At 45.1% G+C, this 12,607-nt stretch overlaps 1 protein-coding gene across 2 annotated transcripts in view; it reads right to left on the bottom strand.

The window, feature by feature from the left end:
- PDZK1 (PDZ domain containing 1) overlaps nt 1-12,607 on the bottom strand; it is a 55,299-nt gene that overhangs the window by 5,145 nt on the left and 37,547 nt on the right. For both annotated transcript variants that reach the window (XM_083171621.1, XM_083171622.1), the window contains exons 3-6: nt 10,589-10,811; nt 8,830-8,963; nt 5,556-5,751; nt 2,654-2,850 (exon numbers count right to left, since the gene is read on the bottom strand). In XM_083171621.1, the coding sequence (XP_083027747.1) occupies nt 2,654-2,850; nt 5,556-5,751; nt 8,830-8,963; nt 10,589-10,811 (750 nt within the window). The remainder of the gene's footprint in view (nt 1-2,653; nt 2,851-5,555; nt 5,752-8,829; nt 8,964-10,588; nt 10,812-12,607) is intronic.

Raw genomic sequence — 12,607 nt, 5'->3', positions numbered from 1 at the left:
AACAGACGGTGTGCAGACAATTAGGAGCAACTACGTTTAACATTGATTGTTCTCTGAGGTATATTTACTAAGATGGGAGTTCTATTGAAGATGGAATGTTGCTCAAAGCAACCAATCAGAATGGACTTATTTATATAGCACCTTCTAGAATAAGGGTCGCCAAACTGGTCCTCGAGATCAAGCACTGGTCCACGTTTTGCAATCACCTAACTGTGCACAGCTGTAGTCATTACTAACTGTCACATGTCCCAGATCACCTAGCTAGTGCACAGCTGTAGTCATTACTAACTGTCACATTCCCCAGGTCACCTAGCTGGTGCACAGCTGTAGTCATTACTAACTGTCACATGTCCCAGACCACCTAGCTGGTGCACAGCTGTAGTCATTACTAACTGTCACATGTCCCAGATCACCTAGCTAGTGCACAGCTGTAGTCATTACTAACTGTCACATTCCCCAGGTCACCTAGCTGGTGCACAGCTGTAGTCATTACTAACTGTCACATGTCCCAGATCACCTAGCTGGTGCACAGCTGTAGTCATTACTATCTGTCACATGTCCCAGACCACCTAGCTGGTGCACAGCTGTAGTCATTACTATCTGTCACATGTCCCAGACCACCTAGCTGGTGCACAGCTGTAGTCATTACTAACTGTCACCTGTCCCAGACCACCTAGCTGGTGCACAGCTGTAGTCATTACTAACTGTCACATGTTCCAGAACACCTAGCTGGTGCACAGCTGTAGTCATTACTAACTGTCACATGTCCCAGATCACCTAGCTGGTGCACAGGTGTAGTCATTACTAACGGTCACATTTCACAGATCACCTAGCTGGTGCACAGCTGTAGTTATTACTAACTGTCACATTTCACAGACCCCCTAGCTGATGCACAGCTGTAGTCATTACTAACTGTCACATTCCCCAGACCACCTAGCTGGTGCACAGCTGTAGTCATTACTATCTGTCACATGTCCCAGACCACCTAGCTGGTGCACAGCTGTAGTCATTACTATCTGTCACATGTCCCAGACCACCTAGCTGGTGCACAGCTGTAGTCATTACTAACTGTCACCTGTCCCAGACCACCTAGCTGGTGCACAGCTGTAGTCATTACTAACTGTCACATGTTCCAGAACACCTAGCTGGTGCACAGCTGTAGTCATTACTAACTGTCACATGTTCCAGAACACCTAGCTGGTGCACAGCTGTAGTCATTACTAACGGTCACATTTCACAGATCACCTAGCTGGTGCACAGCTGTAGTTATTACTAACTGTCACATTTCACAGACCCCCTAGCTGATGCACAGCTGTAGTCATTACTAACTGTCACATTCCCCAGACCACCTAGTGGTGCACAGGTGCAGTCATTACTAACTGTCACATTTCCCAGATCACCTAGCTGGTGCACAGCTGTAGTCATTACTAACTGTCACCTGTCCCAGACCACCTAGCTGGTGCACAGCTGTAGTCATTACTAACTGTCACATTCCCCAGACCACCTAGTGGTGCACAGGTGCAGTCATTACTAACTGTCACATTTCCCAGATCACCTAGCTGGTGCACAGCTGTAGTCATTACTAACTGTCACATTATCAAACATGCTGCATTCATTCATATTATAGATCTACAGGTTGCCTTAGACCAGTGGTTCCCAACCCTGGTCCTCAAGTACCCCCAACAGTGCATGTTTTGCAGGTCTCCACACAGAACCACAGGTGACATAATTAGCTCCACCTGTGGATCTCTTCAAATGTGCCTGAATAATGAGTGCACCTGCCGGGTGACCTGGAAAATGTGCACTGTTGGGGCTACTTGAGGACCAGGGTTGGGAACCCCTGCCTTAGACACATGAACTGTAGCTAGATCTTGAGGACAGGTTTGGCCACCCCTGCTCTAGAGAATAATAAATAGATTCCATTTGGTTGCCCAGAGCAACATCCCATCTTCAATAGGAGATTAAGCGGGGCCCTCCGGCTGCCGCCATTGATGCCCACATTTTGAGTACCTTGCTCCGATCGGTTGCTGTGAATCTGTGTGGCTATCACTAGGCCAGGACCTTCCAATAACTTGTGTGCACTCTACACCCCGTCCCATTAAAATTATCCCTCCCAAAATGGCCACCACATATCTAGCCTACTTGATAATTGTCTCCTGTCAGGCGGCGGACATTTTGAGAAGCATAGTTTCAATGGAACGGGACACAGACAAGTTATCTGCAGGTTCCAGTCTAGCAGCAATTGACTCCGCAGAACCCCAATGCCCAGATGATATCCAGCACCTCCAAGCCCCAGCAGACCTGTTACGCCAGCCCAGTGATATTATGGCTAGTGGTATAGCAGTGGTGATATACCGGAACACTCAAGGTCATTGGCCTAAGGGGGAAGTCCTTCGTCTATGGAGGACAGAGCTAAAGATCGGTGTTCTGGTCAAGCAGTACCACACAGGGATTGGTGGTCGCTCCTGCGGCAGGCTGGTGGTCAGTGATTGGACAGTGGGGAAGACACATTCATCTTGCAACGCGCTGATGTGTCCATGTAAACCTATACACACATTTCCAACAAGTACCAGTATCCCTCGTAAACCCTAATAACAAAAGACTCCACTTACTCAACGCCCATCTGTCTTTCCCCCTATTAGGGACACCTCACCTTAGCGTACAGTTCATCCGTTGCTTTGTCCGCCAGCAGCAGCGTGGCCTTGTTCCCTCCCTTCTGAATGGCTTCCACCACCTGCTCGTGTTGCACCTGCTCCACGCATTGCCCATTGACAGCGACAATGCGGTCATAGTCCTTCAGGTTCGCTTTCTCTGCCGGACTATTCGGATCAATCTCCACAATGAAATGACCTGTAAGCGACAGATTTGCAACAAAGATATTGGTGTTGGAACTTCCACCCGCCATTTACAGTGCATCACCATTGTGCTCTGGAAAATGTGACAGTTGTTAAACTCTTCGGGGTTAATTTACTAAGATGGGAGTTCTATTGAAAATGGGATGTTTTTTCACCACAAGCAGTAAAACATTTAACTGAAACTTAAACGAAAAAACTGGGTTTTTTTTGTCTACATTTTAACCATGTCGGCATAATGCATGTCGACATTTTGAACATATCGATATTGTGACTTTTGGCCAATAGTGGTGTGTATTTTGACTGTCGGTAAATCATACTGAACCCTTACACAATACAGGGGGCATCCTCCTAGTAGATATACAGTACAATGCAGATAACATTCTAATGAGCAATATTAATATCTGGAACATTCTAGTGATATACAATACAGGGAGCATGATATTGACTAAGATACAATACAGATACCATTCCAACGACCAATAAAAATACCTGGAGCATTCTAGTGATGTACAATACAGGGGGCATGCTAGTGACTGAGATACAATACAGATGACATTTCAATGACTAATAACAATACCTGGAGCATTCAAGTGATATACAATACAGGGAGCATGCTAATGACTAAGATACAATACAGATACGATTCTAATGACCAATAACAATACCTGGAACATTCTACTAGTGATATACAACACAGGAAATACTTTAGTGACAATAAAGAATACACAGAGCATTCTAGCTACAGATATACAATGCACGGAACATTCCAGTGACACATACAATATATGCAGAGTCTAGTTATTAATAAGCTGCATCCCCACCGCCAGCTACAGATGTGTCCACATACTGTACACCTAGCCTACTCAAACAGACCTTCTAGTTGCGTCATGCCATGGTGTGACTCTATAGCAGTGATGGCTAACCTTGACACTCCAGCTGATGTTGAACTACGCATCCCAGCATGCCCTGCATCAGTTTCAGCATGGCCAAATAGGATAACTGTAGCAGGGCATGCTGGGATGTGTAATTCAACAACAGCTGGCATGTCAAGGTTAGCCATCACTGCTCTATAGCACTGGGCATCTTTGCATGCAAGCTTTTATTATTAGGTGCACAAGCAGACCCTGCTGATTAAAATGATATGCAGCATGCCTATATTATGTGTGCAGCCGTGGCTGAATCTGCAGATGAAATGCCACATTACAGTGAAATGTACACAGAAATGAACTGATAAATCACATATTAGTCTGCAGTATTCAGTGACTGGTATGGGAGTGAGCCCATTTTAACCTTGTGCGGCCCCTGGACATTTGCCAGTCTAGGCACCCTGTAGTTACGCCTCTGCACAGTATTAAATCACAGCTACTGGGAAATGTTATACAGTTACTGATAATGTGCAATAGCCCATATCTTTTTTTAACTATTTAAAAGGGAGCTTCACACACTTTCCTTTAGTTCCCAGCTGGTAGTACAATGTTTAGCAAATTATTACTGTTGAACTCTTTGCTCTTTCGGCATAATGAGGACATATGGAAGTTCTCTAGCCTATTAACTTCTGAGCTAATCGTTTCAGCGTATAAGGGGCTCTTTTGTGTGGTGTAATGTGAATAAGAAGCACTAATGTGTAGCAAAATGTGTGGCATCGATTCAATTGGGGGGGTACTATTGTGTGGCCACACCCCTTCCTCATGAGACCACATCCCTATTTTTTGGATGCGTTAATTCGGCACGCGATGTCCTTATTAAAATTAGGGGTGCGGCACCAAAATGTACACTATAAGGATGCACACTATAATGGACCAGTAATGAGATTTACATTCTGTAGGATAGCAGCAATGCGGAGATCCCAGTAACGTATATTTGCATATATATGGTTAGGACACCAGCCGCTGCAAGCGGTATCTCCGATATGGTGGTCCTAACACTATATGATAATAATTCCCACTTATTGCTGCATAATAATAGGGTTCGGGTATAGTGGATCGACAGTGTCTAGATGGACAATTACGTGGCTAACCACTCTTGGTAGAACGTGTCGACAAGAGTTTTTCATGCTTTTTGGTGTCTATGTTGACAAATAAGTGTACCGTGTCCCCTTGCAACTTTGTAATATAACTCTATGCACACTTGGATGGTAAAGTGTGAACAAGTCGGTGTTAAGCAAAAAAAAAACCATGAAATACTTGTGTGTGTGACTTCGCTGATGTTCCTGACGATCAAACGCTTGCGTCTAACTTTCGCTACTGTCCAACTAGACACCTTTAGGCGCCTAGCTAGACGCATTCGGCCAAGAGTGGTCAACTACGTCATTGTCATTGAAGACACCGGCGATGGGCGTGCCCATAAAAATGCTCAGCATTCCCATGTTACCACAGTTGAGTCGATTCCTGACGTCAGCGCCTGACCCGAATTTGGCTATCTCCGGCCAAGATAAAAGTCAGTTCAGACTTATTTTTATCTGTAAGCACGGGGATTCGTGCGGCGGTGGGTGGCGTTCGGAAGGCCGGCGCGGGCAGTGTTTACCGGTTTGCTAGGCTGCGAAGATACGCAGCCTAGCGAAGAGGTCTGAATTAGACCCATTTTGTAATCTGTAAAACAGGTTTAAATCCAGTTACTGTAGTACACACCCAGCTACACTCTGGGCAGGTCCATTTTTATCAGTAGGTGGTATAAGGGCGCACCATTCATAGTCTGTATTACCTTTGCGGACTTTCTCTTGTCTCAGGTAAAAGCCGTAACCATCTGGGTTCTTAGTCATCTCCACCGTCCTGGGAGGGTTGGGCAGCAGCTGTACTGAAGCCTGGTCTGCAGTGACTTTCACTTTCTTTTGCTGGAAGTAATTATCTGTTTCCTTATCAACTACCAGGAACATCACCGAATCTCCAGACTCCTTTATCTGCAGGAAATGTGAAATAAAATCAGGGAAACATCTCAGACTGATATTCCCACAGCTGTTATTAGACAGTTTGGAGCACATCCCAAAAAAAGGGACAAAGTCTCATGGGAAAGGGGAATGGCTACTCAATAGTGCCCGAAATAGCAATTACGCCACATAGTTAGGCAAATGTATTCACATTACGCTACACAGTAGTGCTGCTTATTCACATTACTCCACCCCAAAAGTGCCCCTTATGCACATTACACAACACAAGAGCGTCCCTTAAACACATACCACACACTAGAGCCCCTTCTTCAGGTTACGTGGCACCGTAGAACTCATTATACACATTGTACCATACAGTAGTACCCCTTATAAGCATTATGCAACACAGTAGTAGTGACCTTTATTCATGTTATGCTGCACATTAGTGGACCTTATACACATTGTACCACACAATATTACCTCATAAACATTATTCCATACAGTAGTATCCCATATACACATTCTGCCACACAGTAGAGACCTTATTCTACTTATATACATTGTCACACAGTAGTATCTATTATTTATGTTACACCACACAGTCGTGCCCCATATACAAATTATGCACAGTAGCAGTTCTTCATATATAAATGATGCACAGTTGTAGTACTCCATATACATGTTACACCACACATAGTGCCCCTTCTTCGCATTATATCACAAAGTAGTAGTGCCTCTTAAACTTTGTGCCAAACATTAGTGCCCCTTATACACATTATGTTATACACAATTTCCCTTATTTATTTTACACCACACAGTAATGCCCCTTATTCACATTATGCCAGACAGTAGTAGCTCCCGTTACATATTATGCCACACAGTAGCACTTATTAAACTCATTACGCAACATAGTATTACATCTCATAATCATTATGTAATGCAATAATACCCCTTATACACATTATGCAACACAGTAGTATCCCTTGTACACATTATACAACACAGCAGTACCTCCTGTACACATTATACAACACAGCAGTACCTCTTGTACACATTATTCCACACAGTAATACCCATTATACAAATGATGCAATACAGTTGTATCCTTTATGCGGATGCGGTAAGAATGCAGATGTGGTAAGAATCCCAACAGCGGAATCTCAACAGCCAAAATCCCAATGGATTCTGACAGTAAATACTGGTATTAGGGTTAGGCTTAGGTACTAGAGGAAGGGTTAGGCTTAGGCTACGAGGGGTGGGGGTGTGGGGGGGGGGGTTAGGGTTATACTGTGGGAGATGATGGTTAGGGTTAAAATATTACCAGGATCTTATGGAATTCTGAGTGGTGGGATTCCGTTATCAGAATTCTAACCGCTAAGATCCTGAATGTCAGTATGCAGATACCATGTACCCCTTATACACATTACGCCACTTATTGACAATAAAAATACTAGTCCTGCTGCTAGTTTATTTGAAGTATAAAGTGAAGGCTATACACCAGTGGCGTACCTAGATATTCCTAGGCCCCATAGCAAAAGTTTGTAAAGGCCCCCTATTTAGCAACTGATGGTGATAAATGTATGTAAAACATATTACTTAGACAGCAAAGATGGGCCCCCTTCACCTCTGGGCCCCATAGCAGCTGCACCCATTGCACCTATGGTAGTTCCGCCCTTGCTATACACATTCAAATACAACTCCCTTGTACTGTTACTGTATTTGCTTTAGCATATATATACCTACTGGTCAACTTCCCTGGGATGTCAATGTTTCAGTGAGTTTCATCATAACTCAGATGCAGCACTCAACCCCACGCCAATAAATCTGTGATGAAAGCTCAGCCAGAAACTGACATTGTGACACTGCTGCAGGATACCACTCTCTCTAGAGATTTACAGACTCATACCACCTTCTTGTGCGCCCAACAGCTCCTGGGCGCTTTGTGAGTCTGGAGAGATTATGAAGTTCCTGCAGACACTGCTCTATACAATGTATTTTAGTACTATAGCAGTGCAACCACCCACCAGAGAAGGAACTGGTCGCACCTCTACTAAAAATATACATGCAGCAGGCACCAGTCTATTAAAGATTGTTATGGGAACATTTTTTGACAAAGGGCATCTGTGCTCTGTGCGGTGGTACTGACCGTGCCGCCTTAGTTACAGTTCTCCATATTCCATTATCTTTATATTACTAAAGGTATTACTCATTAGGTTAATTGATGTGGCCTGGGTGCACCCAATAATTAAGTATCCAACTAGGTGAGAGTAACTGCGGTGTATCCAAAGCACCGGTTTAATCCAAAGATCAACTGTAAATGCATTTGGTGAAATTTAGCACTGCCAAGCGGGTGCATCGGTGCCAATGCTATTGGGACCCAGACTCAGCAGTTTTCCAAATTCCCTGAATTGTCCGATAAGCAGTTGGCTTTGTCCCGATGCCCAGCCTGGCATTTCATTTTCAGCGAGTGACGTGTGTGTGTAGTGCATGTTAAAATGGTAAAGGGACACTGACTGTAATGTGGCATAATCTTAACGGGGCATTGTCATTTTGACTAATATGAACTGGAGGCACTGTAGTGTACAGTAGCTTAATATGAGCTGGGGGCAATTTAATGCGGCGTAATATCAATGGAGGGCACTGTAGTGTGGCATAAAATGAAGCCGGATTACTACAATATAGCATACATTATGAACTTGTGGCACTAAATTGTGTCATGATATAAACCAGGGGCACTGCAAGGCATAATGTGAATTGGGGGCACTGTGCGGCATAATGTACACCGGAAGCCCAATAATGTGGCATATGGTAAATAAGGCACTACAGAGAGCAAGTTCGCACAATGTCCTGATGATGGGCGCTCCCGTCAGCAACATCCTCCTTCATCTGTACATACAGGATGATGGATATATCTCTAGGGCATCCTATAACGGAGTGACGCTGTGAGAGCTCTTCTGCGCGGCCCATTCTGCTGCTACTGTGTCACCATGGAGATGGCGCGGCTGGGAATTATTCTTGTTCCTTACAAGATAAGTTTTATGAGACTCTCCTGATGTTGTTATATAACCTGGTTCCGCCGGCATCTGCGATACAATGAGTTTTTCGCCTTACCTGCGCGACTACTTCATCGTAGGAGTTGCCCTCAACATTCTTGCCATTCACTTCGATGATGCGATCACCTTGCTGGATGCCAGATTTAGCAGCGGGGCCCCCAGGAGTCGTGTCCAGGTACACACCAATGGTGCCTAGAACAGAACAGATAAGTCATTTGGAAGAGGACAGGCTGAATCGCAATATTAACATTATGCAGACGCACATTTTCCCCCACTGGGGGCGGCCAATTTGTGGGCTGGCCAAATGCGCTTGTTTATCTGTCAGTTTATATATGGTGGGGGAATTTTACTAAGATGGGAATTCTATATCAGAAGGGATGTTGCTATAGGCAACCAATCAGATACTATAGATTATCTTCTATAAGGTGATAAATAAATAAGAAGTAGATTAGGTACTTGTGTATTATCACAGCGCCCGAATTTACTATGTACGCAAACGTAGTGAAATCGCATTGCATGCCGTTATGGTATGGTATACGATGCAATGCGATTTTGATGCTTATAATGGCATTTAATGTACTATAGCATTAAATGACATATAATGTAATTTATTAATCCCCCCCCCCCCCCAATATCGACGTGATCCCGAAGCGTGGCGAGCGCAGCGGTATGCGTTCGACCGACCTTTTCATACCCCCACTACCCACGTCGGCGTGGAGTTGTTTTTATATAGTGTGGCGAGCCCGAAGCGTGGCGAGTGCAGTGAGCCCCGCGAGGGGACGCATATTATTTTACATGTATTACGCGTCCCCTCGCGGGGCTCGTTGCGCTTGCCGCACTTCGGGCTCGGTGGCCACTATATAGAAACGACTCCACGCCGATGTGGATAGTGGGGGTATGAAAAGGTCGGTCGGACGCGTACCGCCGCTGCTCGCCACGCTTCGGGATGACGTGGATAGTGGGGGGGTAGGGGTCCAAAATAAATGACATTATATGTAATTTTACCATAAAATGGGATTATTCAAGGTTCCATCAGAACCGATATCTCATCACATCGCATGCCATAATAGAATGCGATGCGATGGGATGCAATTTTTTTAATTTCGGGTCATTTTAGCCCCTCCCCCATCCACGGACCCGCAAATTGAGGCTGCTGCCAGTCATGTGGGCGGGGTTTGGTGACGTCAACCTCGCCCCGCCCCCAAAACCTAGCCTCTCCCCGCCCCCCTTTCACTCCTCTCCGGGCTTCTCCCGGAGAGGAGTTTTACAAAGTCGGCAAGTATGATTTAACCCTATGTTCACTTGGATGGTAACTATGAACAAAAAACCCATGAAAAATGTATGTCAACCTTTTTAATGTGTCGACCTTTGGCCTGTCGAACAATGACTATTGATTGACGATCTTATTTATCAGCTTACTGCATCCTCTCTTATGTATGGGTACTGTGGGCCTGATTCAGACCTGTTTGCTAGACTTCGTATATTTGCTGCCCAGCAAGCAGGTAAACTCCGCCCACCACCCCACCATACGTCCATCCCCCCGCCTCTCAAATCCACTCACGGACTGATTTATATATGGGATCAGTCCGCGTTATTCACGGAGGCATCTTCATAAGGAAATATTAAGAATATCTGTCATTTATCTAGCACACACACTGTAGAATGGCAGTTAGGAGCGGATTGATTGGTTTGGAATAGTTCTCCACTATATCTCTCTCCAGGCCTTGATACGGCTTCCACTTGAAGCTCATAATGTACAGAAGTACAAAATATTAATATTTATATTTATAGCAGATGCGACTGTTCTTATATCTGACCTTTTATTGTCTTTAGGGAGAATCCGAAGGAGCCTTTATCTCTCGCCAGATAGCTGAGCCTGGGTTTTGGTGACGCAGCCGCTGCGTCAGCCGTTGCGTTAGCCGGAGGTGCGCTGTTATTTGTAGACACGTCAGCCACATTTTTCTTGGAATTTAAATAAGAAGCTTCGTCCAAAACTGACAGCAACACGGAATTTCCGCTGCTCACGATTAGATTCACCACCTGTCGGAGAGCAAACATTAATAACGTGAGTTGTGTCTTTAGTTGTACAGTTGCTAAATCGTAAAGGAACGTCTAATTTTGTGTCGCCTTCATTCCACAAAAACTCTACACCCGGTTTACTCATTTTGGGGCAGATTTATTAAGCTTGGAGAAGAGATAAACTGGAGATAAAGCAGAGAAAAGGTAAAAGGAGATAAAGCACCAGCCAATCAGCTGTGTTTGAAAAAGACAGTTAGGAGCTGATTGGCTGGTGCTTTATCTCCTTTTACCTTTTCTCCACTTTATCTCCAGTTTATCTCTTCTCCAAGCTTAATAAATCTGCCCCTTTTATCTTTAATACATTTTCTAGGGTTGTTTTTAAATAATACAATTCCTATTTATTAAAAACCTTGACCAACTATCGGGGTTATTCTGACCGGGTATGGATCGTTAGGTCGAAAAGTTTTAGGTTGACAGTCACCACTAATGTTAGACATGCATTAGGTCGACATGAAAAAATGTCGACGTGTTTTTTTTTTTTGCAAGCCCCCATCCACTAGGGCGTAGTATCTCATGGGCATCCAATATCCCGCCAACTCACCCGGCAGCTGTTGGGTGCTAGGATCGCGTACGATACATTGGATCCATCCTTTTGCGTATGATGTATCGTATGTGATCCTAGCAGGGGCAACGGGCTTTGATAAATATTCATGGCAGCCCGTAGGATCTGCGACTGCGAAGTCCTTTTTTGGAGAAAAAGAAAACGTGAAAAACTCATGTCGGCATCGACCTGATGCAAGTCAAAATTTTTCATGTGTTGACCTACTGCCTGTCCAACAACAGTGGTCGAGCTAATAACTGTCAACCTAGACACTGTCATATCAATAATGCCAATCAATAGACTGAAGGACTATACATGTTAAAATTTCCAAATAAAACAATCGCATCTGAACGCTGATTACAGCGCTGCTCCAGCAGTCATTCGCAGCTGGAAATACGGCTGCGCATGCGAATATGCAAAACATCCGTCCCCGTGTGAACGAATGCCGCCTGCTATACACACGTGTATGGGCGCTCAGGGACTCACCAGTCATACTGCCCATGTGCATGTAATGCTGCTATACACACGTGTATGGACGCTCAGGGACTCACCAGTCATACTGCCCATGTGCATGTAATGCTGCTATACACATGTGTATGGGCGCTCAGGGACCCGCCAGTCATACTGCCCATGTGCATGTAATGCTGCTATACACACGTGTATGGGCGCTCAGGGACTCACCAGTCATACTGCCCATGTGCATGTAATGCTGCTATACACACGTGTATGGGCGCTCAGGGACTCACCAGTCATACTGCCCATGTACATGTAATGCTGCTATACACACGTGTAGGGGCGCTCAGGGACTCGCCAGTCATACTGCACATGTGCATGTAATGCTGTTATACACACATGTATGGGCGCTCAGGGACTCACCAGTCATACTGCCCATGTGCATGTAATGCTGCTATACACACGTGTAGGGGCGCTCAGGGACTCGCCAGTCATACTGCCCATGTGCATGTAATGCTGCTATACGCACGTGTAGGGGCGCTCAGGGACTCGCCAGTCATACTGCCCATGTGCATGTAATGCTGCTATACGCACGTGTATGGGCGCTCAGGGACTCGCCAGTCATACTGCCCATGTACATGTAATGCTGCTATACACACGTGTATGGGCACTCAGGGACTCGCCAGTCATACTGCCCATGTGCATGTAATGCTGCTATACACACGTGTATGGGCGCTCAGGGACTCGCCAGTCATACTGCACA

The sequence above is a fragment of the Crinia signifera genome, chromosome 2 (genome assembly GCF_055691185.1).
Source record: "Crinia signifera chromosome 2, ASM5569118v1, whole genome shotgun sequence".
NCBI lineage: Eukaryota > Metazoa > Chordata > Amphibia > Anura > Myobatrachidae > Crinia > Crinia signifera.
The sequence above is the reverse complement of the archived record's forward strand: the minus strand, read 5'-3'. Positions and strand labels throughout refer to the sequence as shown.